This window comes from Actinia tenebrosa, unplaced genomic scaffold (genome assembly GCF_029948245.1).
Source record: "Actinia tenebrosa isolate PJP-AT-01 unplaced genomic scaffold, QUT_ActTen_1.0 PGA_scaffold3__52_contigs__length_22856419, whole genome shotgun sequence".
Classification (NCBI taxonomy): domain Eukaryota; kingdom Metazoa; phylum Cnidaria; class Anthozoa; order Actiniaria; family Actiniidae; genus Actinia; species Actinia tenebrosa.
This window is the reverse complement of record NW_028292580.1, coordinates 16,531,160-16,557,206: the sequence shown is the minus strand read 5'-3', so window position 1 is coordinate 16,557,206 and position 26,047 is coordinate 16,531,160. Positions and strand designations below refer to the sequence as shown.

Here is a 26,047-nt window from a genome sequence, read left to right as displayed (position 1 = left end):
GATCCCTCGGGGGGCCTGGTTTTAATGGTTTGTTTTCTTTTTGACTGCGTGGTTCGATTCGGTAAAGGTGAAATTTTATTTGATTTTAATAATATTTTTAGTGGATAAAAGAAGCCCGATTTCTGATATATTAAAGGTGAGCTATCCATGTGCCATACGTACGACTTAGATGGTCATTTGGATGATTGTGAAGCGGTTTTTGATGTTTGTAATGTTTACATACGCATGAAGGTGGCTGGATGTAAGCTTAAGCTGGATTATTTTTGATCATGTAATTTTAGTGTCTTTACAGTAAAACTGTAATTTTTTAACGCAAAGTATCATACAACATGCAATTCATTAAAATAGATAGCAAAAAGAAATTTGCGTTTATTCTCATAAAACTGGCAACGCTAGCAACACAGCTGACAGAGCAAACGAGGTGCTTAAAAATGTCAACAGTGATTATTTTACATGTAATTCCCCGTTTGAAATTATCATAGAGTGCAAACAATATAACCGTGAAACTTTAGTAATACTAAATAGCACAATTTCATGCAAATTCAATTGTTTTCTATTGTTTAATTAGCTCTATTTTGTACTATTTAGTAAATAGTGTTTCACGGATATATTGTTTGCACTCTAGCACAGCTTCATAAAATTAAAATGATGGTTAAACATGCTGTAGCAACTGTTCCGACACTATGGCATTTCAGCATCTCAAATAGTCGCATTTGTTTGCCTACTAAATATATTTAACTTAATGCATTTTCCTGTGTATTTTACTAAATGGTACTATAGTAAAGAAAGAAATGATATTCAATAAACTCTAAAAGTGTCATGAATTGTAAAAGAAAAATATTATTCATAATATATATGTATATGACTTTTGAACGAGTTCTTGAACAATTTCTGTATCATTGTATATCATTACATTAATGCAAAAATTCTTTTCCAGATTAATTTAGAATATTATAGAGGATCCCTCAAGGACATCCAAGGGTTTCTTAATGCGTAGAATTGGATTATGGGAACATTAACACCAGTTAAGTCCACCAAGTGCGACAGCCGTGACTTTGTCACAGATGGTCATGCCAAAGACATTCTTAAGTCAGTTAATATACTCCGAAAGAACAATAAGTTATGTGACGTCATTCTTCAAGTTGAGAACAAAGACTTCCCTGCCCACAGAATTGTGTTAGCAGCTTGCAGTGATTATTTTTGTGCAATGTTTACAAGTGATATGCAAGAGAGTCAGAAGCCTGTTGTAGTGCTACAAGGCCTGACTGCAGAAACAATGGAAGTTCTCCTTGATTTTGTTTATACTGAAACAGTTAAAGTAAGTGTTGAGAATGTTCAAGCACTATTACCTGCAGCATGCCTTCTGCAACTTACAGGTAAGGACTGTCAAATCTCTTAATTTGAAGCCTAGGGGTGCTAAGGGAATGGTCAATATTTACAGTAGGGGAAGGGGTTGATTCATAAATTTAGTGGATACCAGGTTATAGATTTTTGGGAGGTACCAAAGGAGGGATTGTGGAAAAAGCGTTTATTGGTAAAGAAGGGGCTACATATTTTCCAATAAAACAATTCAAGAGGGGTTAAAAATGCTACTATGCATACTGTAAGATGGCTGACAGGGTTGGACCCAGCCAAAACTATAAGGAAGGGGGGGGGGGCTTGACTGAATTTTGCTTGACTTGTAAAGAAAGCTCATTTACTCTAAATTAATAGCTCCCCTTTGTACACCCCTGGATCTGCCACTGGGCTGGGTGTTTATACGTCAATTCATTTGTTTGAAATTGAAAAATCATCCTCCTCATCCCCAACTTTAGACAATTACCATTCCCTAATGATTGACCTTTAACATTAATATAAATGTTGAATTTATACTACAGAATATTTCAAAAATGGTCAGTTTAGCTAGTGATCTCTTATGTTTATACTGCAGGTGTTCAAAAAGCATGTTGTGAGTTTCTAGAACACCAACTTGATCCTTCCAATTGTCTTGGAATTAGAGGCTTTGCTGAGACTCATGGTTGTAAAGAACTTCAATTGGCAGCGGAGAATTTCATTCATAAGCATTTCATGGAAATCATCAAAAGTGAAGAGTTTATGCAGCTTGATGCTAAGGACATAATCAGCTTGATCCAGTGTGATAAACTAACAGTAAGTTATAGGAATATGTTATGGAATACGGATGTCAATCAAAGTGTTTTCCATAACACAAAGTTTTCAGGGGCATGTCCCTATGGAATACCATAGGAATGAACTCCTTGATTCCTCTTTTACTCCATCGAAGGACTAGCGTATTGTTGGCATGTTGCTGTAATTGATAGTGGAAATCCTGCATGTGACTATCAAGCATTGTTGCTTGTGCAATGTAACTAGATGTGTATATTAATTTCAATCCTTCTGCATAAAGCATTTATTATAAACTTTTACCCAAAACTGTTTTATCAAGGTACCTTCTGAAGAAACTGTATTTGAGTCTGTCTTAAACTGGATCAAACATGAAGAAGACCTGAGGATAGATAACCTACCTGAAATGCTTGAGATTGTCCGTCTTCCCTTGCTTACCCCACGGTACTTGACAGATGTGGTTGATAATGAGGTGTGTAAAATATATGCTTAACTTATTAAATTTACAACCTACCTAATGTGTCCCTGAAGTCTCATATGAGATTTGGTAGCTCAGTGGTTAGAGCATATCACTAAAATCCCCAGGGCACGTGCTCAAATCCTGTTCAAGACTCTTCAATTTGTAGCAGCATAAGTTGCTTGATAATACTGCGAAGGACAGCTCAATTTGATACATTACAACCGCAGTACAATATTTCATATATATACACATACACATATATTTCCTATCAGCTGAATCATAATAGAATAGTGATACTATGATCATCATTGTCAAGAACAATGCCACAGCTGCAGTCAAAACGTCATGTTTTATAAGCAATTCAAATGCGTGAAAGCGTAGTCCCTTTTTTCATCTTGAATACCTCATGCGGAAGCCCAAAATCTACTAGTGATACTTCATGCTTACTAACATAATAATATGACCATCAAAAAAAATTGATCAAAATTTTTCTGATTTTTTTTCTATTTTCCATTCGATTTCCTATATGAACCATTGTGATGTTAATATGCCAACCATTTTCCCAAAAACTCATCATAAGTTGCTTTAGGTGCCGTTAATACGCCAGGGCAGTGATACAAATTTTGATGGTTGCGCAAAGTAGAAACTCTCTCTTCTCTTTGCAACGATGAAATCATGAAAAGTTGTTGCGCACGGATCGATTGGTAATACAAGCAACATTTGCTCTGCAATTTGCAACGCAACAATGTTGCACGACAAGTTGCGCGATTTTGTTGCCCGTATTACAACACCTTTAACTTTTATTGTTGTTTTTTTTCTCCAGAAACTGATAAAACAAAGTCTTGAATGCAGAGATTTGGTAGATGAAGCTAAAAAGTACCATTTGAGGCCAGAATGTCGACATCTGTTACAGACACCGCGTACTAAGGCTAGATATGGCATGGGTGAGATAATGTATGTGTTGGGAGGATTTGGTAACATGCAGTCTCCTGTGGATGTTGTGGAGAAATTTGATCCCAAGACTGGACAATGGTCTCATGTACAGGTATGTAGAAGAGTTATCTATTATCATCATTCATCAATATATCAACGATTAAATATATTTATCAGGGGCGGATCCAGGAATTTGTTCAGGGAGGGGTGCAGCGCACATGGTTAACCCAGGGAGGGGTGCACTCTTTAGAATCAAAGGGAAAAAACATAATTATGTATTGGTTAAATCTTTGAAGTAGGGGCACAAAGTTGAACCAGGGAGGGGTGCGCACCCCCTGCACCCCTCCCCTGGATCCGCCACTGTTTATGGTTCATACTGAAAGTCCTTTTCCCACTTTACTACCATTATCGTTGAAGTGCGACCCATAAAGTTCAATTTCTCTTTTGCCCACTAGCATTTCAATGACCGTCAATCAAAGAACTGAATGAAAAGAACAATATATTGAGGGTGATTTTAGATTGAATTAAAGATTTTAATACTCTAATCCTCTAAAATCTTTAATTCAGTCCAAAATTTACCTCAAGATATTGCTTTTTTATTTCATTTCTTTGATTGATGGTCGTTGAAATTCTAGTCGGCACACGAGACATTGGACTTCACGGGTCGCACTTCAACGATAATGGTAGTAAAACAGATTGTACTTCTTTCTTCAGTCAATGGGAAGAAAGCGTCGATATCTCTGTTCAGTTGCTCTTGGCAACAAGCTTTATGCTCTCGGGGGATACGACGCGTCAAGTCGATTAAACACCGTAGAATGTTATGACCCAGTGGTGGATCAGTGGACCACAGTTACGCCAATGTTACAGAAACGAGGTCTTGCAGGGGCAGCCACATTAGACGGTAAGCATTGGATGGGGGGTTCGTGGACTTTGAAGCTAGTTGCTTGATAAGTTGCTTGATATACTGCAACGATCAGCTCACTTGGATACATTACAACCGCAGTACAAATATGTAGTGCACATATATTCCATTTTTATCAGATTTTTTTTTTGGAGTTTGAAATTCCTTGGTTTTTCTTATACTCCAAAGGTAAGATCTTTGTTTCTGGTGGCTTTGATGGTACTGTTCGACACACCAGCGTCGAGTGCTACGACCCTAATATCGATCGATGGACTGTTGCGAGTAACATGCTCTCTCCCCGTGAAGGTGCAGGACTAACCAACATGGATGGTATTCTCTACTCGGTCGGTGGGTACGATGGTGACACTATACTTAATACTGTAGAGCGGTATGATCCAAGAACGGGACGATGGACAGCTGTGTCATCCATGGCTACCAGGAGATCAGGTATGCATAGCTGGGTGTTTTACTGTTTTATCCGTGTAAATAATGTTCTAATGTTTCGTAGCTCATCAGATTTATTGGATTTCGATAAATGCGTAACCTTGATAAAATTTACGTGATTTTCACTCCTGCATCTCGAATCCACCCTTGTTCTATAGACCCCTAACCCCCCCCCCCGACACGCTGCGCGACGATGCACGCAACCCTACGCCTTGCGCCGAGCTCTGGAGCTGTCAGTAGGTGCAACCTTAGGTAGTAGAATTACAATACTATAGTCCATCCTATATAGAATTGAGATCTACCTCTGTAACGTTGCGCTCACCAAAGTTTTAAAGTCCTGCGACGTTGCTGGTAATAACGTGATGCTCTCACCCAATGAAATGCGCCGTATTTTTCCACCGTTTTGCGTTGCCAGGATGGATGCGAAGTGTGAGTAGCTTTCCTCGATTCATAGTTGTTCCATGAAAAGTTAGTACGTGTGATGTCCCTCGAAAATTTGCGCCAACACAGTTACGGTCAACAACTGCACCGTGTATCTGGATCTGGATCTGGTTACCTGCTGCTCAATGTGGGCAGAATCATGAAGCAAGTTGACTGATTATAAATTAAAACATTTTTGTTTCCAGGTGCTGGTGTTTCTATTCTTGATGGTCAACTCTACGCACTAGGAGGGTACGACGGCACCCAACACCTCTCCACAGTTGAGTGCTACAGCCCTTGCATGGATCAATGGGTATCCACGTCAGATATGCAGTCCAAGAGATGCTACGTTGGCGCTATAATCTTGAGTGGGAAACTGTACGCTGTAGGAGGCTACGATGGAATGACTTTGTTAGATTCCATCGAATGTTATGACCCAACAGCAAATGAATGGAGTACAATGTCTTCTATGGGAACTAGTAGATGTGATATGGGGGTAGCAGTGCTTATGGACCATTAACGAAGATTCTACGCTATTGGAGGAATAACTTCGTTAGCCGATTTCATCGAATGTTATGGTCAAGATGAATACAGTAGAGGAAAATATCCTGTGATGTGATACGGGGGTAAGCAGTACTTGTGGACCATAAAAACAGAGTCCTACGCTATAGAAGGACTAACGCTGTTAGCCGATTCCATCGAATGTTATGGTCAAGATGAATGGAGGAAAATGTCCTGATGGGAACTAGTAGATGTGATACGGGGGTAGTAGTACAGATATTTGACCAACAAGCAATACTTATCTTCAAAAATCAAACAGACCGTTAATGAATTTCTCCACAAAAATATGGATGTAATCTGAGCATATTTATTTTTGCATACCTTACTCACCTACAAATTGAAAAAAAAAAAAGAAAAAATTAAAACAGTTTAACATAGTTTAAAATTTTTCAATCGTCAATTCTATAAGTAATATATATATAAATGCAATCCTACAACGAGATGTAATCCTATAATTAAAACGATAACTAGGCCTAATGGGCCAGACATTGTTACATATAGGGGTGATGAGAAACAGGCTCAGTACGTGCCAACTGTTCTCCTATAAACCAAAATAGAATTTTCAAATTCTTTTGACAGCTCCTAGATGCCTCTTGACTTTTTTCGTTACTGCGAATGCGATCTCTTTTTCCAAATAAGAAGCTTCGTTGATAAATGTCGGCCAAATGACCTCCTCTTCCTCATAGGTGATTGTCTGTCCACCAAAGGTCATGAACATTGGATCTCCTTTCTTGAGAGGTTTCCAATCCTGTTCCTCTAGTTTTGGATGAATCATAGCCGAGATATTCCCATTCTCGTCACATGGATACTTCACCATTTTTTTGCATTCAAACAATTCAATCTCTCTTTCTTGGAATTCTTTTCCATTGTTGAACGCTTCAATGATGTCTAAGGTTTTCGACACTACCGCAGCAGTTCGTTGAAAGACTTCAGACTTGACTGTTCCATGTGCCAATGGCCCAACTTCAATTCCTATGCCACTCTTCGTAAGACTAGTGAACCCACTATCTCTCTTGCCAAAAGCAAAACCCAACGAGAGAATAGAAACTGGAAAGTTAATCGCCTCTTTAATGGAAGCTGTGATTTGTAAACCTATCGTTGTGGCTGCCAAAGAAGTCAAAATCAACGTTACCCCCATGTTCGAAGTGGTGTTATGTAAATCAATGGAATAATCTACGTTGTTATCTGCGATCCACTTTTGAATCTCGCATGCTCTTTGAACTTCGTATTTGTCTTTATCTGGTGTGATTGGGTCGTGAGAGAACTGGCGATTAAGATCGACGTGTATGTACCTTACGCACTTTTCAATGGCGCGAGGGTTGCTCAAGAGAAGATGAGTCTTGAATGAACTTCGTTCAACCTCTGTCCTGGCTGTTGCATTGCTCATCCAGCGCCGCACGAGGTGGATTCCCGTCATCTCATTTCCATGGGTTCCTCCACTTATAGAAACATTAGAAAATGTCTTCACTCTTTCGGGTTTTGTTTCTGCCATCTACAAATAATAAATCGCGGGGTCACATTTATTGTTGTGAGTGTCTTATGCTTACTGATGAATGGAGTATTTGCTTAAGTCGATTATAGATAAATCTACTACTAAATGAATCCCTCTATTTTAAGCATGTTCCCCCATTTCAAACAAAAAGTTATTCGATGCATCCAAATTGATATAAATCTTCTTCAGTTTGATAAGATTCAACGCCTGTCCCGGCCTCCAAATCAGTGTATTTAGTTATCCATCTATCCCTCCCCTCCCCTTCCTCACCCTCACACACATACTACACATGCACGGCACTAGGGAAAGTGTTCTAAGCTCCTACCCCCCTTGATCATGCTAGATTTTGATATTGTTTGGATTCTAAATGCTGCCAGCGGAAGAGCAATTCGCTAATTTCATTGATAAATTATTTTAAAAAATTGTTGTATGATGCTATCTTTTAGCTAGTCTCCTACGCATGCAGCCGCTATTAGTGTAGCCACGCCACGCTCACTCGCTACTTAGGGAAGTGAGCGTTGCGTGACGACACTAATTTAAGCATTCCCAAGAGAGTCTTAAGAGACAAAAACATGGCGGCCATCGTGGTAGCGTTAACAATGGATGCTAATGAGAAGTCTTTTGTTAAATGGTACCAACACTGATGGCCGCGATGCATGACGTAACGTGCAATCGAAGAATAGCGGTGGGGGATAGAAGAGTTTAAAGTGCCAACAATATAACCGTGAAACTTTAGTAATACTAAATAGCACAATTTCATGCAAATTCCATTGTTTTCTATCGTTTAATAGCACTATTTTGTACTATTTAGCAATTAGTGTTTCACGGATTAATTGTTTGCACTAGCCAGTCCTGCATCATGATTTATCACACGGTCATGCTTGGCTTCCATGGTCGATTTCTGGTTTAAACCTATTTCATTAATATGACCACCATCGTCAGTTCGATCATTCCCTTGAGGATAACTATAAATCATCTATTGATGGGCTGCATGCATTCCCAATTAAGACAGTCAAAAGACAAAAACATGCAAGGCAGCCGTCTTGGTGCAAAATAAATTTAGATTCCAAACGCCAACTCATCATCCGGCCACGTACCTCAATAGATCTCATCTGTCTAGCGATATTTTTTTTCCCTAATAGCCATACTTGTAAACAATCAAGCTTAAAAGATATCCTTGGCTGTTAATTTCGTTAATCTATACTTACTTTGAGCAAGACTTCGTAGTTTGTTTTGGCTTTACAAACGCAAACACCCCGTGCTGATCCCCTACAGTCAACTATAAATATTAATCTAATACCTTCAAGGTCAAAGGGTACGTAACTTGGATCCGCAACCTAACGCAACAGCAGAGTGGGATCAGCTAGGATTTGCCTTTTTTGGCTGGAAAAATGGGATTTTATGCACCGGTAATGGGATTCAATAACAAAACAAAACAAAAACAAAACAAAACAAAAAAAACAAGAAATGGGATTGAGATTTGAGCGAAGCACGCTATGTACACAAGTAGATTTTTAATTTTCTTTTGAAAGCTCTTCGATATAACTTCTAGACCTTTAGTTCTTCGTATATGTTGTTCCATATTCCAACTGCTTTGTAACTACGCTGTCCAGAATTTGTTTTACATTCCTCAATAAACTTTTAGATTTTAGGTTTTAGATAAGAGATTTATTTCAATTAGTTTTCTATATTTGTCTACTTAATTAGTTAGTTTTAATTAGCTGTTATATTACATATTCATTAATAGTGTATTAAATAATATAATATTGTAAATAGTATTGAAAAGGAGTATTTAATCAATTGGGCTCCCTGTGATCCTACCAACCGAGGAAAATTGGTACTAAGTGGCGAGGATAAGGTATATTTTGTTTTACAAAATATTTTGAAGGTGAAGATGAAAGAAATTTGACAAAAAAACAAAAGGAAAGCACCATGGATGTGGCCATGCAGATATACAGTGCGAAGCGTCTTCTTGTCTTGCGAGATTACAAGACGTCTTTAGAGAAGTGCGAGGAAGGACTTGAAGCGCTTCAAAATGAAGAAGAAGTTGAAAGAATCAGTGTTTTAGACGAAGAGGATGGTGTGGAGAAGGCTCGGATTGCATTTGGTGTTCTGGCTTTACAAGGACTTACGTTAGATGGAAGAGAAAATGAGATGGATGCATTTGCAGGAAAATGGTTTGGATGTAGTAGAAATTTTCCTTCTGAAATTTTACAGATCTGGTGAGTACATTAATGATTTCAATGGAACATATATATTAATTTGTCAGGTACAGCATGCTATAAATACTAGACATATTTTCATTCTCCCTTTTATCCGTCAGACAAGCCATGAATCAATCAATCTATTCAGGGCAATTATCCTTCCTTCCCTCCCTCCATCCATTTATTCAAGCATCAATCGATCCATTCTCTCACTCCATCCATCCCACTTTATTTATTCTTTTGTATCATCATGTATCAGCATCATCATTCTTAGGCATAATCATCATCATCATGTATCATCAGCATCATGTACTGTATCATCATCATCAATTATCATCATGTATCATCAGCATTCACCATGTATCTTCATATCATCATATCCTGTATCAGCATTATTACAACTTTATTTAAAACCCCACATAATTGTTTTCACTTTTTGCTGCAGTGCTTGCCATCACCTTCAAATGCAGGAGAGTCAATTAGCTCTAGATTTACTGGAAGAATGGTTGAGTGAAGAACGCAATCACAACAGCAGTGGTCTTAACAAAGTGGCTGAACTCTATGTTAGACATATCTTATTACCATTGAAGGAAATTGAGAAAGCTGAAACTTTCTTGGAAGAATTTAAAGCCATATCCAGTGAGAATAAGAAGGTATTAAATTTAAAATATTACAAATATTACAAAATCTGTATTAAAAAATTATAGATATTTCCAAAGTAGAGTGCAAACAATTAATCCGTGAAACACTAATTACTAAATAGTACAAAATAGTGCTAATTAAACAATAGAAAACAATGGAATTTGCATGAAATTGTGCTATTTAGTGTTACTAAAATTTGTTCCTGTATACTATGAATATAAGGTACTTTCGTATATGCATTTCAAAATTAAATGTGGCATGTAATAATTTTCTGGCTTGTTTACGCTTGTTTAATTATCATCATTACAGGAGCTCATAATGTACATTTCAAAGAAGAAAGAGGAATTAAGCCAACCAGTGACTGATGAATATGAGGTGAGACAGATATATCCAGCCTGAATTAAGAATCCTGGAAGCATGTGTTAAAGAATAGCCAATAATAATTCATGTCCACTGGGATTTTTTTGTTTTTGTTTTGTTTTTTCCAGTTCTGCATAAATCATAAATCCTAAGAAAATCATGGGATTGTTTCATTCAAAAGTTTAATTCCACAGAACATCACTAAGTCTTCTATGCAGTTGCTGTAAGAGTTAACACACAATGCTAATAGCAGCTGCATAGAAGACTAAGAGCAACACGGGATTAGAGTTGTAATTTGATATTAGAGTGTATGTGCTTCACAGTACAGTATTTTATAGAACGGTCTGAACCCAGGTGAATGAATGTTTATTGAAGTATTATGATCATCCGGGTGGATGTAATCCTGAGAAGGACTGTTTGATGTGACTGACGTTTTGACAACCTGAGTGGAAGTCATCTTCAGAGTCAAGTGAAGAATAAAGTCAGATTGGTCATATTTATACTGCCACAATAACAATAGATTTGCGTTATTAGCGGCATCGGTCTAATGGGTGCTTATTGCTGTTTCGGTGTTGTGGGCGGAGTTATTGTTTCTGATAAGCCTATTATACGGAGCCAGTAAGTTAACTGAGCGTTTCAGTGGATGATGCTCAAACTTGGTTTAACCAACTCTCCAGTATGAGTCGTTGCTGCCTATTGTTGCAAGTCTATCCCAGTCTATCGTATGACCAGTCTTGGTAATGTTCATCCTGTTTTTCAACAGCACTTAGATGTTCTTTAAGTCTGATATTAAATGATCTACCCATCTCACCAATATATGTTGCTTCACAACATATAAAACATGCCTTAAACTTCTAAAAGGTTTTTCAAAGGACTGTATACATGTGTCTACAGGTGACTCTGTGAATCGCTACAGGTTTTTTCGAATAATTTTCCTTCTTAACGATGCTACTGAGATAATTGTGTGTTGCTTGGATGTGACTAGAATGGATTGGTTGTGACTGTAATGGATTGCTAGTAACTGGGTCTCAGTCAGTGACTGGATCTTGAATCACCAAAAAATTATTTTTGAATTTTCATCTTTTGAAAGGCCATGAATAATCTTAATGTATAGCAAAAACATGCCCAACTTCTAAAACTTGTTTTCCTCTTCTAAATGCCCGAATTTTTAGTGTTTTTTGATTTTGGAAAATCCGGAACCGTACATAGATGGAATGGACTGGACTTCGGTTGGCTGGATCGTACGGATCGTAGACGTTTTTTTGCACTGAATTTGCAGGTTTTATCCTATGATTTTTATTTTATCATTCATAACTAGTGATTCTATTCTGAAATTTTGCGAAAGAAATGCAAATGTATATTTTTTCATTTTTTGGATTGTGGCTGTAATTTATGTTCTGTGAAGCAGATCAGCAGCAAAGGTTTTTCAAAGGACTGTATATATCATGTGTCTATGGGTGATTCTGTGGATTCTGTAGTTTTTCTTCATTAAGATGCTACTGAGATAAATTGGATGTTACTTGAATGTGATTATAACGGATACGTTAAGACTGAAATGGATTGCAAGTGACTGGGCCTCTGTCAGTAACTGGATCTTGAATCACCAAAAAAAATTTTGTTGAATTTTCACCTTTTGAAAGGCCATAAATAATCTTAATGTATAGCAAAAACATGCCCAACTTCTAAAACTTGTTTTCCTCTTGTTTTTTAAATTTAGAAAGTTTTGAACCATACATAGATGGAATGGACTGGACTTCGGTTGGCTGGATCGTATGGATCGTAGAAGTTTTTTACACCTAAAACAAATCAATCACAGTACTGTGTTTAGACTGCTATTGTTAGTTAATTCATTTAGTCTGCTTTTTACTATCAGATAAACACAGATGTGTCAGACCAATCTAGCTGCTCAAGTTCTTCAGATGAAGTTGCAGCAACTAAAAAGGTGTTGTCAAAAGGTAATAAATTAATAGACATTAATTCCTCATTTGTCAAATTTGAAAGAGCTAGCAGAAAAGAAGATTTAAGCTAAAAAAATGAGGCAAATTGTCAGAGACTAAATGTCTTAAAATAGTAACATATTCTTCACCTGTTGAGGTAGGCTAAAGTTCGATGGGAATTTCTGGTCTCTTATTTGTGAAGCTAGAGTTATGAATACTTCCTGGAGATAATTATTGATATTATTGCATGCATGAGAAACGGTCAAATTTATGTTTCAAAACATCATGTCTCTTTGTAAACTCCTTTGCAGCCGTTCTTAGTGTCGGTCCAAACGTTTTTCGGACCAACCCGACACTAAGAACAGCTGCAAAGAAGACTAGTATCTGAGCATGAGAGACATGACCAAATGCCCAGGTATTAGTTCAAATGTAAAGTGTATAAGCCTTGCTTAGTCAGACTGCACTTGTTGCAAAAATACTCAACTCTACTTAATTGACTGTAATGATCTGATAGACTTACATCATCCATTGCCAAGGCAGTTGCTTGATCACTTTTCCTATGAACTCTGCAGCATGGAGGCCACATTTAAAGATAGGACCTCAATCATGATTAGCTAATTTGTATGAAATTTTTTCTGGGTGGCCTTGGTTGGTGTGGTTGCACTGTATTAATGAGTAAAACGTTTTGTCCTTGTCAGGTCCCATCCTTGGTCTGTTCTTGAAAGTTTTCAAATTTTTTAAAACTATAAAACAAATGGTGATAAACAATGCTTCCATGAAAACTGGACTGTTAAGCTGTGCACGTCTTGTGGTGTTGGCCTTCTTCTTGTATATTATTTTTTTAAGAACTTATTTGCCTGGTGGTGAGTATAAGTTGCACATAACAGACCCTTTGCAAAACTGCAGCCACAAATTTAAAATTATGAGTTAAAATTACAGAGTGCAAAACTGTAAAGTGATGCTCAATTAAGCTTATGCGATCATCAGTATTGTATTACTGCAGCTCATTGTATGAACAGCGCATACGATAAATAATGGTAATTGAACTGAGTGGAGTGCAATTTGGTCTGAAATCAAACGCGCGATTACAAAATCGCACTCCCGCTACGCGGTCGTGCGATTTGTAATTGCAAGTTTGATTTCAGACCAAAATTGCACGACACGAAGTTCAATTACCACTTTATTATATCCATTTTGAAATCTTTTTTGAAAAAGACGTTTTTTCCAGTTAAACCGATATGACTTACAATCTACAAGCAGTCGATTCAAATGTGCTGTCAAGAAAACTTGTTTATACTGATCGAGCAATGATTCTCATTTTGAAAACCAACACTTTTAATCCAAAACTAAAATGAATTTATATAGGACCAAAAGGCATTACATGTATTAAGAATCGTTTACTTACATTAAATAGCAAAACAATCCTGCCCAAAAGGGTTGTAATGAACTGGCTGTTGTCCATACAGCCAATGCTCACTGCTTGTATTTTACGATTTCTGTTCAACATGTTAAGATCACACTTGTGCCGAGAAAACAGCAAAAATCAAAGGTTGTTTAGTCCTTCGGTTGTCCTTAAGAAGTCACGTAGCTCAGCAAAAATCTTCTTCTTAAGAAAAATTTCTTTTAATGACTATTTTCGTCGATGTGTTGTTATGCTTTACAGATTGAAAGGAAACCACTTTCCACGATCAATCGCCAAGAAGTCACATTCAAAAGATGCCGATTGCATTTTCCCCTCTGCTTTTCGCTGTAATATCTTCAACTTACTTAAGCAGTTACTTTACAAAGATGCTTTTGACAATCTTAAGTGATCAGTTGGTCTTTTTAAGTCCTTTTTATGGCTTTTTCAGTCTTTTTTTACGACTTTTGACGGTAAAATCGTTCTTCAGAAAATTTTTTTTGAGTCGTGGCTCTTTTTTTTCGCAAGAAGCGTTGAGCCCAACACTCAGATGGATTCCTTGATATAATTGGCTAGAAAATGACATGTCTCTCTTGTGATTGGTTCATATCAGTTGATGTGCAAAATCGTGCAATTTAGAGCTTAAAATCGTGCGATTTATGCTGAAATCACTGCTGCAGGGAACCAATCAGATTGCAGGATTTGCTTGTGATTTCAAAATGGATGTAATAAAGCACGTTATATATTATATAGGAAACTCTTTACAAACCTATACCAGTAAAGTGGAGTCAATAAACCAGTGAAATAGATATTAGACTAAGGTCTAGGGCAAATGTCGAATTTTCCATGCACCAAACTCATTAAAAACAATGGATATCAGGTGATAATGAGGCGGCATTCTTTGATGTAATTAAGTTCGGTGTATGGAAAGTTTGATGTTTGCCCTAAGCCTAATACACTTTAGTAGACCTTAATTCCATTGTTTTCTTTTGTGTCTATTTGACTTTTACATGTTGACTAGTGCCTTCACTTTACCACAAAGAGCACCTTTAATTTAGTAACCCAAAAAAGATTCATGTCAGGCATTATATTGGCTGCAAAAATATAAATTGAAAATTGACAAATTTACAGACACTTAAATGACTAGGGGCGATTACTAGCCTCCTTTAAGACTTTAGAAGGTAAATAGATGTAATAATATTAATCCAAAAATATTTTAATTTGTTGCAGATGTATTTAATGGCAGAGGTTCAGGCTCAGTACTTTTGTGGAATGCAGTAAAGCAAGTTTGGAGTGCTCTATTTGCACCTTACCACATGATACAAGCTGCATAAGCATTGCTGCAAAAAATATTATCAGAGGACACAACTAAAATTGGTCATGAATTCAGAAGCGTTACACCAAGAAAATACAATTTTTCTCCACCAAAAGTAAAAACTGATCCATGACTGGCCTCAATGATCATCTCGGTAGAGAAGTCTGGCCGAAGATGCATTTGGCAAATCCAGACAAGTGCTATTTTTGACCTGATATTGTCAATCAACTGGCCATCATTTTGAGCCCTGTGCATGTCTCCACAGAGACCAGGGAACATGTGCTCCTGGGCCTGGTTGTACGAAGGCTGGATAGCGCTATCTAATAATTAAATCTTATCCATTTGATAAATTTATTGGATAACAGCATCAATTTATCCACTGGATAAGGATTTATCTGCTGGATAGCGCTATCCAAGCTTCATACAACCTGGCCCTGGTGGGAATATTCAAATAAATGAAAAAATGCTCAAGGGTGAATAAACAATAACATGTATGCCAATGTTCATTTTATTTTATAACCTTTCTCGACTCCTCTTCACAAAGTTTGAAATTTTAGATTAAACAGCTTGAGTAAATAAAGCATTGATCTTTCATTGAATCATTAAGAATAATAATATTATGAAAGGATGAAAAGAAGCAAATTTATGAAATAACAGCACACAATATGGTGATTTTACTTGATCCATGAAAAAGATATTACTGAAACAGACTTGAGATAAACACTATTTCCATTATTCAGGAGGTTTGTTTCGCAGATCAAATAACACTAAAATCGAAATGCTACGATGCTCTGCTGTTATGTAGCATCCTAGGTAAACTGAATTTTTTAGTAAAAAGGCCTTCTTTCCATCTACTACATTGACAACAAGGGTACAAACAAAAGATGTTAGCTAGCAAATGCTCCTAAATAATGATATTTTGATATATATTTACCACTTAAGTAAATAGATATCAATCGTACGGAAAAACATCTTCCAGGTCTAAAACAAAAAGCAAATCTATAAAGATTTTTGTACTTTTCCTTCTTCACAACAGGATTTGTTGTCCAAAGTTCTAATTGTTCCAGGTGTAGGTTGAATCATTGAGAACATTTTTCATTTTATTTTAGCAGTTTTGTTGAGCAGTTGGACCTGGAAACACATTACAACTTAAAAGCTCTATAGAGTGATTCGACTTAAAACCACTGATCTGAGTTAGCGTTGACCTGAATTATGGTCTTGATAGGGTTTGATAAAATTGGTGCAGGGCAATTTTCTCACTAATAGGACCTGCTCAATGGATATCAGGGGGTTAAGTTGAATCACTCTATGACATGTCTTAAACTATCCAATACAACAAAAGCTGCAATCAAATAAGATAAAATATCATTCAAGTACATTAATCCTAATGATGTTGGGAAACTGTAAAAAAATGTTCTAAATTGAAAACATGAAAAGCTCATATACATATTTTTGTACCTGGCAAATATATAAATATATATTTATAGAAGACTGGTATAAATATATACATATATTTAAGGAAATTATTCAATACCACACTGCTTATCCCCAAGAACCTGATTTTTAATGTCACTATGCATAAACTAAAAGCTTGTAAGGCTTTGAAAGAAAATTTAATCAACAATAACAAAAAAAAAAAAGGATGAAAAATGATCTAATGCATAATACCACTATGCACATACCAGCTTTTCTAATTGAGTAGATAGTCAAAGTGGGACAAAATGGTACCACAATCAATTATTGGTCTTATCTCCCATAGCAATAGAGTGATATTACTTGCCCATGAAACAAAGTTGTATAATTCACAGTCAAAGTGGAACAAAAAAATAATGGAATTTTTTCAACTACTTTGTAATACACTATCTTTCACAGACAAGTAAAATAACTCTAGGGACATTAATTTCCCACACAAAAAAATCTCCTCACACCTGTGGGATAATCACCTTTAACACTAACTGTCGCACAAAATCTTTAGTATTACCATTATTTTCATTACTTAGACTACCTAAAGTTTTTTTCAGAATAAATGAGTCCAGTCAGGCAGCAAACAAATTACATTTAGCGTGATATTTAAGACTTTGAAAGATTGTAATGAAAATAGTGGTAAACACTTGCATTCACCTCTTACCTCTGCCAAAAAAATAGTGTTAATATTAAAGAATTCAAGTAAGTTTAGAGAACCAAACTAACATCATTCAATGATCTTAGTATTTTAACAAAAAGCTACTTCCTATGACTCCAAGAACATTTCATAGGAGGATTTATGATTCAATTTGCTAAAACTGTTCTCGTATGAACATGGTTGATGGAACAACATTCTCATTACAAGTTTAAGTTGGCTATGCAAAACCTTTCTTAAAATCTTTGCTTGAAATTCTCAGTTCATTTCTACCCATGTGAATAAAATGACACAGACACAATAAAAAGATCATGGGCATTAATTACATTGCATAGAATTGAATTGCGAAAGCTGATGGCATTATACAAAGCCGTCATGCATCCTGCTGGGCTAGTAAGCCTTGGCTTTTTTCATACAAAACTCATTGGCCTTGGCCATTTATCTCTTTGAAACCACATTACTCATAACAATCACCTAACTATGGAAAAGATCCAAAACAGAAATGAGACTCCAACAGACTTGATTCTTTTCTTTCTTATTTGATTGGGAGCCTTCATCTGTCTGATCCAGCTTAATCGCCACCTTTTTCTTCATCCTCTGGGCAATCTTTGGCTATGTGCCCAGTCTTCTCGCAATTGTAGCACTTCTCCTCCTTGGTGCAATCACGGGCATAATGACCTATCTCATTACATCTGTAGCACTTGACGTCAGAGCCTGATGTAGGTGGCTCAGAACAGTCACGAGCAAAGTGACCACTCTCTCCACACCTGTAACAGACATTGGCGGAGTCATTGCAATCACGAGCCATATGACCTCGCTTGCCACACCTGTAGCAGCTTCCAGTAGATCCTCTGGGCTTTTTTTCACCTCCAGAAGTGCAATTGCGAGACATATGTCCCTTCTCACCACAAGTGTAGCACTCCATGGTGAATTTTGAGGATTCCTCTGGACAGTCTCGTGAAATGTGACCAGCCTTGTTGCAGTTGTAGCAAACTGAAGCATCGGCATTACCTGCATCTGGGCAATCCCGTGAAAGATGGCCCTTCTTTCCACATGCATAGCACTTATCTGAGAAGCCTAAAAAATATGTTATGAGTTTAACACTTTTTTAAATTCAATTTTCTATACTACTCAGTAGTTGAACAGAGAATCAAAACAATTTTTAAATGTTAACTTATTTAAATAAAGAGAATTCAGACCCCCAAAGCACAGGAGTGAATCAACAGGCAACTCTACCAAAATATGATGCAATGGAGGAAGTGGTACATTAGCAACACACTATACTAGTACTTTCATAAGACCTTTACCATGGAAAATACCATGAACACTGGTATATAAATTAGCTACAGTCAAAACCATGGAAGTAAAAAGGAACCTAATTCCATACCCATGCACACATTAATAATTATTGGACCACATTTCATGATATCTAGAATTATCAATGTCTCAGCAAATGTTATTGGCCTTGGCCAGTAACACTTACCTCGACAATTCAGCCTATGGCTTCTGCCAATAACGCTTACCTGGACATTGATAATTCAGGATATCATCAAACCTACAGATATTAACCGCCATCCTCTGACCTAAGCAGGCTCATTTTTGCAGATAACTGCATACAGATAACTATCTACTGCTGAAACATTGGTGGCACAAGCTGATAGCTAAAATTATCTGTAGGTTCTCAACCAATGAGAATTCAAATAATGGGCACAATGTATAATAAATAACATATATATGTATATATATTGGAGCTTGGTACAAATCTTAAGGTTACTTACTTTTCTTGGGACAATTTCTGGAAAAATGGCCAGTCTTTCCACAATTGAAGCATGATTTGTCTATTTAAAAAAGCACAAATTATGACATGTTTTTCAACAAACTTAAAGTAATCTCTAGTAAAAGATAGAAATGACTTTTGTTTAGTGTGAAAGAGATAAAATCAATGTAATTGACTACACCAAATTCTTTTTTTTTTCTTTTCATTTCTTTTGTTGTTGTGAAAAAACCTACATTAAACTATTGTATTCTGCACAATAAATTCACTAAGTTCCTTATATAGACCCTTTGCATTATTTCTTCAATCCTTTCTACCACTAATAGAGGGGTTGCATGGCTACTGCATTGAATGGCAAAACAATAGCAACTTTCACCCCTATAAAATCTATTTCTATGCAAAAACACAACATAAATACTACCCCTACAATGGGGCTACCAAAACAAGAGAGTTTTCTTCTCATAAGAACCAAAAACTATTGGTGAACATGTTTCATAGCTTTGACCCACAGCTTGAAAGTTAGTTTAGAAGGTCTAAGAGGGTACTTTTGATTTTTTCTTCACTGCTTCAATATTTCATACATTAACTATATTTTTAGTGATTCCAAGATTAAGCTCAACTTAAAACCACTGTTTCATAGCAACTGCAGTATCTTAGACGGTAGCGGCACAAATGCTTTAGAATATATTACAATGGAAATTTAAATTGAGAGAAATGTTTATCATGCAATTAGAGTGCATCCATTTATCAAGACCCTAGAGATGGTGTGAGTAAGACTTGCAACATTAAAAATTTATGCAAAGCTTTGTTTCATGGTCACGGCTGTTTCAATTACGACATTAGGTTCCAGGCGCGCGCGCGGCCAAATCGCGTTGCTAAGCTGCTTCTCTTCCTTGACAACGAAAATGGCGGCAATTTTGAAACTTTGTTTTCCTCATTCAGCAAAATTAAAACCGGTTTAAAAAACCTTTTCTTTCAAGTTAAGATTCCAAACACGAAATACAGGTAAGTTAATCTAATCTTTTATCGAAATTCATTTTATTTATGGAAGTAAAAACGTTATTCTTCGCAAAAATCAGGGTTTTTCTACCGAGTTAAGTTTCGTGGCTGAGCACGTAATCCTGAAAAATAAAGATATTCAATACGTGTTTACGGCTTCCACGAGCAAACAACATCGACAACTAAAACAAATTTTCGATTCTCATTTGATACGCATCTTAAAATTTAGAATACAGGTTAATGAAGTTTTTTTTGGTTTAGTCTAAAAGCTTTTTTATTGACAGATGAATGGCTTCCCTGAAAGCGTAGCAAGTTTATAGTAATGGAGTTTCACTTACGTGAACTAAAACTAAATAACATTGACAACTAAAACATATTTTCGATTCTCATTTAGTAATGGAGTTTCACTTGCGTGAACTGAAGGTATCTTGTCGTGTTTGTGGATTTAAGGCAGGAAACTCGCAAGGATATGTTTACAAAACGTCTACAAACCATGTTGCAGACAAATTACAAGTCGCATATGGTTTATCTGTCCAAGACGACGACGAAAATGTTCATCCACAAAATGTGTGTCAACTGTTACGTGAAAAGCTTTAACGCATGCAAAAATTTGAATTACAAGTGCAGCACTCAACCAGTTGTTTGGCACCCGCATGAAAAAGAAGACTGTGAAATATGCGAGAGTTTTGCAAGAAGAAACCGGGGAGGCAAAAAACCAAAGGCGAGAAAGGGAAGAGGACGCCCCAAACAAGGTTTAAGAAGCGATGGCATTAACCCTTCTCAAAAGGCAATAAATATTCCTTCAGAAATAGTTCCGGCGGCGCTTATGAATCCCATGCCAAGCATCGGGAGATTTTCCAATATTAGTGAGGAGCTGATCTGCCCTATTTGTCGTGAAGTACTGGACAGGCCATTACAAGCAAGTTGCGACCATTTTTTTTGTTACTCTTGCATCGAGAATTGGATTCATTACGTCGGAGACGGTGCTGGGTGTCCCGTATGCAAGAGGATAATTAAGATTCAAGAGCTTCGAAAGCCGCCCAGACTACTATTAAACCTCCTGTCAGCATCCTGTCTAGAATGTGCTATCTGTAAGTCCCTTGTAAAACTCGAACAGCTTGCACAACACGAGTCTAGCTGCACCTCTTACACGACTGGTCGATGCACCACGCTTGTTAGCGAAGTTCTGAAAACCCCGTTATCGGCTCCATTGTCGCTGGTAGAAGAGTCCCTGACAACTCATTTAATGAAACGAAAATTGACCGCTTCCGATTCCCCTACCGTTGTTTTACGAACTGGCGGAACTGTAAGTATAGTAAAGTATATGATTAGAATCTCAGTAGCGGATAGATTTTGAAAGCTAAACACCGAGTTTTGCTGCACGCAATGACGTGAGTGGATGAAGCAAGCCTCGAAAAATGATGGGGGGGGGGGGGGGGGGAGTCACTTCATGAATTAAATACATTCCATAGATTGTACTTTTTTGTGGCCGAAAACTGTACGCACCCAAGCCTCCCTCCTTCCCCACACTGCCAGCCCAGCCTCTCCCTTCGCAACGGCCATGAGTCTTAAACATCATTTGAAAGGTTAAAGAAAACAATCACTTGCAGCGTTGGCATATCAGTTTGATAGCGTTTGCTTAATGGTATGAGTTAAAACCATTTTCGTAGAGGGCGCAACTTTATTCTTTGCAGCCCTTACAAGTATCTATCCTACAGCGTTCAAAAATTGGTAGTAGCTTTGCTTCAAAAAGAACTATCCAGCGACGAACCAAAGTGTTACAAGAATGTCGAGAAACAGTAAGTGGAGGAGGTTCTGAAAATGTCTTTAAACAGCAACAAAAAGAAATCCAGATGTTGGAAAAGGAAAAGCGCCAGCAACTTTTACGTGATGCTGGGATAAAGCTTGAGGTTGGGGCTGACGATGGTCTTGCCATGAAGAGTGACTTAGGAATACCCTGGAACAAATTAAGAAGTATAAGAAGGTTTGCATCAATAATGATAATTGAATTAGCATTTGCACTATTTAAGCTGTGCACTTTAGTGCTTGCACTCTTAGTAGTGTTTACTTGGTTTGATGAACCACAAACTTTTACACAATCATGTTAAGCAATATGAACAACAACTTCTACTCCAGGGGGCTTTCCTCATGGGGGGTTCAAATGGCAAGTGAGAAAAAACAAAGGGAAGTTGCAGATAAACAGGCAATTGGTTATTTTTTTTCATGCATTTAAAAGCTTGGGAAACTGAGAAGAGTTAAGAGTTTGATCTAGTCGGTATTTTCTTTCGAACAGAAACTAGGAGAGATTCTATCAGAAGACATGCCCTTTGAGTTCAAAAAAAATGGAAGTGGCAGGGAAATTCGAATGGCACCATGTGCAAGGATTCGGAATCTGGAGGAAATGGTTTTTAATCATTTAGATTGGTGCTGAACGCCAGGCTTATCATGGTGGGACATTCGATGGCAACCACACACACAAATGCCTTAAGGTATTAAATTATGTTTTTGGAGGCTTTCATTTCCTCTATATAATACTATAAATAATTGTAAGCTACATATAATCTAAGTGGGAAAAGAAAAAAAAATTAAATATAGGTTTTTTTAATAAATAGATGGTTTTGTTCCTTCTCTTATCCCTTATTCATTACCTGTAGTATAGGAAACAAATATCAAGCTGTTAGTTGAGGTACCAGTTGTTGTCTCTAGTAAAGTAATGCCCAATTTAATACAAGAGGCCAATGATATGAAGCAGAAATTTAAAGAAACACTGGAATCATTTGGGAAATGCCACAGGATATATACTACGAAAGAACAGCTATGCAATAGCCAAATCATAATCCTTGGTAAGATATGTATATTTAACAATAATAACATTTTATACACACTGGTTAACTAATTTTCAGAAACAGTGAGGGCAAAGGAATGTTTTCAAAGAGTATGTGCTATTCCCATTGGTTGCTTTGATAAATAAAAATAAGAATTTTTCATAAGTATTGTCACTCCAAAAAGATAAAAAAGCACATTTACATCAGGTCTATATTGTCTGTCCTCTTAATGGCAAAAAATTTAAGTTATTTTGACATTTTTTAAAGTACCAGTATTAATTAATGACGATTCGTGGCAAAAGAGGACAGACACATAAATAAACAGATCTACAGTACATTCAAAATATATATTATAGACCAAATTCAAAACTTGCACTGATGTGAGGCTTGAGTTGTGAACAAAGAGATATGGAGTGATTTGTTACGCCAGATCGCTTTGAGTCATGCCAGATCCCCTTGATAAGGTTGTCTTCCCTTTCAGAGAAAGAAATTGAAAGTTTCATGAAAGTGTACAGGCAAAACTTTCCTCATGCAACTGTTTTGCCAAAAATGCATTTCTTAGAGGATCACATGATCACATGGGTTAAGAGGTATCAGTTATGTAGTAACTATTATAAAATAATAACTATAACTGTCATAATAATAATATACAGTAGTAATATAACAATAATGGTAATAACAATGATGATGAAGTTGATTGTAAAGAGTGTCATGAAATAATAAACTTGTGATCCTTATTGACCAATTTAACTACATGTAATAACTTTGTAGGTATGGAACTGGTATGGGGCTGCTTGGTGAGCAAGGGGTCGAATCAATTCATCATGAGATTAATGACCTCTTACGCTCCCACTCCTGCATAAGACGAGGCTGCGACAAGCTTGAAAAAGTCATGTTGGAGCATCACAGACGTTGCTATCCAGCAAACATGACAAAAACACCAAAAGTAAAGAAGCGAAAAGTCTGCGAAGAATAAAGAAAAATTTATATTTTTGCTTTACCAAGTTTCAAAAGCTACTGTAAATTGATCGAGAGATACTATAATTATAATATATCAATCTGAGGATAAACATAATAATAAGGTTTACACAATATCAGATTTACATGTAAATAGATTGTATATAAAAATAGAAATGAATTTACATGAAACTAAAATTAAAATGTCCCCATCATTGGCTCCAAGAAAGTAAACAACCTGGACAAGAAGCCACACTTGATTTTGGGGGTAACACTTTTAGACGCGTGTAAAAAAAAGCGGGAAATTACACCGGAAGTCGAGTAAACGATGAAAGCAATCGATTGATCAAGTATTCCAACATCGAAACCAACGCGAAAACATGGTCCACTTTGCATCCACAAAAAATAATTCATAAAAAGAAAACACGATATGACAATAAATACATTGCTTATACATCAAATTATTTGCTTACCTGAGTCATCAATTGCTCCTGTATTGAGAAACACTCCTCGAAAATACCACAACTCTGCGATAAACTGCACGTGCACGATTTCTCGATCATTCCCCAGATGGAAGGTAAACATCAAAAACAAAGTCTTTCGGCGTATCCTCGTAACTTGAACGACTCTCAGCTAAGAGATAATGTTCTTTTTCTGAAGCTACTTAAAGCAAAATTATTATTTCTTAACCATGAAATAAATAAAAACTCCGCAAACAACCACTTTCTTTCATAAGTAACGATCCTTCTCGGCGCCATTTTAAAAGCCTCGTTACGGTGCAGCTGACCGCGTAATTTCGGTCAATCGTGCTCCTGGAACCTAATGTCGCTTTTTATTTGAATTGAAACAGCCGTGTGGTGTAGGAGGAGATCTGTAGGATATCACTTCCAGAGGCCCATTCTTGCATTCATCAAAGAATATTTTGTTAAATTTGATGAGTTAGGTTTAAATTTAAAGCTTAGTAGAAATTATGGTGCTTTGAGGTTATTCGTGGTTTGACAAAAATATTCTGAGGACCACATAGACAAACGATTTGGATTCAAAGATGTAAGAAAGAGTTTTAAACAAATTATTTCAAATCACGCTCAAGTGATCGCTATATAAGTAAGCATTGCGGATAAGGTGATGTGTACTGCGATCAATATCTTAGGGGAGTATCGATCGGCTAAAACTTTCATCAGGAATTATAAGTTACTCTAAACAAATCGGTTAGCATACTGAGACCACGTGTAACTTGGTTATTATCCGTTAATATTAGGTTTTAAGGAGATATTCTGTCGTTAGGGATCAAACATCTGAATAAATAGCCTGGTTGATCGTTCAGAAGCCACGTTTACTTAGGGCTGAGAGTCGGACGATATTTGCCAAAACTGAATTTTAAAATTTAATCTAATTATAATAAATGATAGCAATTTTCGAGCCAAGTATTTTAACTTCTGCTAATTGGAAAGCCGCTTTTTGGATTTATGCTGGTAGAATACACATTGGAGAAGGCAAACAGTGATTTCTTAGTCAGTTAGTTTAAAATTTTAGAAGGATGAGAACATTGCTATAAATACCTCCAAAAGTACCCGATCCTTCGCTTTGCCATCCACCACCACTCTTCTTGCAATCCCGGGCGAAATGCCCGGTTTGTTCACATTTATAACACTTCACGTTCGACGACATACCTCACCTGAAAGTCAAAGACCTCAATGAATGAAATAAAAACCGGAAAACCCAAAATCGGCTTCGTAAAGTTTGGGGCGAAACACGAAGCCGTGAAGTATGTCGTAATACCGGTTCGCCGCTACTTGAGCGGGCTTTTCTACGGTTTTACCACCAAAATCCATCGGGAAAAAAACACAAATTATCGTAGGATGAATTGTTAAAGTTACCTGAACTATTTCAAGGGATGTTGTACCTTGAAAACCCGTGGAAATCCTACTTTTTTCAACCTGTCCAACACGGACACCAACTTTTGGTCATGAAAATTTTTCCACGTGTTTGAAATTCATCCTTGCCCCGCTAAGCTACATGGGATACATAAAACTATATGTTCCACTTATATCTAATTGAAACCGCTATCCATTCTTTAGCTATCTTTACTGTATTTCTCTACATATGACCTTAATTCTAATATCATTCTTTTGAGCGTTTGCATGTCCCTCAAAATTAATTAATCCATTTTCTAAACTTCATACA

At 36.8% G+C, this 26,047-nt stretch overlaps 4 protein-coding genes and 1 long non-coding RNA gene across 8 annotated transcripts; 2 read left to right on the top strand and 3 right to left on the bottom strand.

Annotated features, from left to right (window-relative positions):
* The first annotated feature begins 39 nt into the window (after nucleotides 1-39).
* LOC116305904 (kelch-like protein 12) lies at nucleotides 40-7,363 on the top strand. The gene is made up of 8 exons (XM_031715904.2): nucleotides 40-136; nucleotides 938-1,376; nucleotides 1,931-2,148; nucleotides 2,444-2,593; nucleotides 3,405-3,626; nucleotides 4,229-4,415; nucleotides 4,605-4,862; nucleotides 5,486-7,363. The coding sequence occupies exons 2-8, from the start codon at nucleotides 1,007-1,009 to the stop codon at nucleotides 5,797-5,799; spliced, it is 1,719 nt and encodes a 572-aa protein (XP_031571764.1). The 5' UTR covers nucleotides 40-136; nucleotides 938-1,006; the 3' UTR covers nucleotides 5,800-7,363.
* On the bottom strand, nucleotides 6,026-13,189 carry LOC116305905 (aspartoacylase). Of its 4 annotated transcripts, none has more exons than XM_089035637.1 (2): nucleotides 12,996-13,189; nucleotides 6,026-7,332 (listed from the first exon to the last, which is right to left on the bottom strand). In XM_089035637.1, exons 1-2 carry the CDS (start codon nucleotides 13,059-13,061, stop codon nucleotides 6,403-6,405), a joined length of 996 nt encoding a protein of 331 aa, XP_088891763.1. In that variant the 5' UTR covers nucleotides 13,062-13,189; the 3' UTR covers nucleotides 6,026-6,402. The 4 variants fall into 4 exon arrangements, 3 of the variants coding, with proteins under 3 accessions (XP_088891763.1, XP_031571766.1, XP_031571765.1); XM_031715906.2 differs by lacking the exon at nucleotides 12,996-13,189 and adding an exon at nucleotides 8,541-8,611; XM_031715905.2 differs by lacking the exon at nucleotides 12,996-13,189 and adding an exon at nucleotides 8,430-8,531.
* On the top strand, nucleotides 9,172-15,683 carry LOC116305873 (peroxisome assembly protein 26). Its single transcript, XM_031715852.2, has 6 exons — nucleotides 9,172-9,554; nucleotides 9,982-10,189; nucleotides 10,488-10,553; nucleotides 12,412-12,493; nucleotides 13,174-13,338; nucleotides 15,105-15,683. The coding sequence occupies exons 1-6, from the start codon at nucleotides 9,265-9,267 to the stop codon at nucleotides 15,206-15,208; spliced, it is 915 nt and encodes a 304-aa protein (XP_031571712.1). The 5' UTR covers nucleotides 9,172-9,264; the 3' UTR covers nucleotides 15,209-15,683.
* On the bottom strand, nucleotides 15,682-25,850 carry LOC116305876 (uncharacterized). Its single transcript, XM_031715854.2, has 4 exons — nucleotides 25,741-25,850; nucleotides 25,423-25,538; nucleotides 19,087-19,146; nucleotides 15,682-18,385 (listed from the first exon to the last, which is right to left on the bottom strand). The coding sequence occupies exons 2-4, from the start codon at nucleotides 25,529-25,531 to the stop codon at nucleotides 17,880-17,882; spliced, it is 675 nt and encodes a 224-aa protein (XP_031571714.1). The 5' UTR covers nucleotides 25,532-25,538; nucleotides 25,741-25,850; the 3' UTR covers nucleotides 15,682-17,879.
* On the bottom strand, nucleotides 21,702-25,213 carry LOC116305877 (uncharacterized). The gene is made up of 2 exons (XR_016120804.1): nucleotides 24,337-25,213; nucleotides 21,702-22,038 (listed from the first exon to the last, which is right to left on the bottom strand). It is a non-coding gene; the product is annotated as an uncharacterized LOC116305877 (long non-coding RNA).
* Nucleotides 25,851-26,047: the final 197 nt, after the last annotated feature.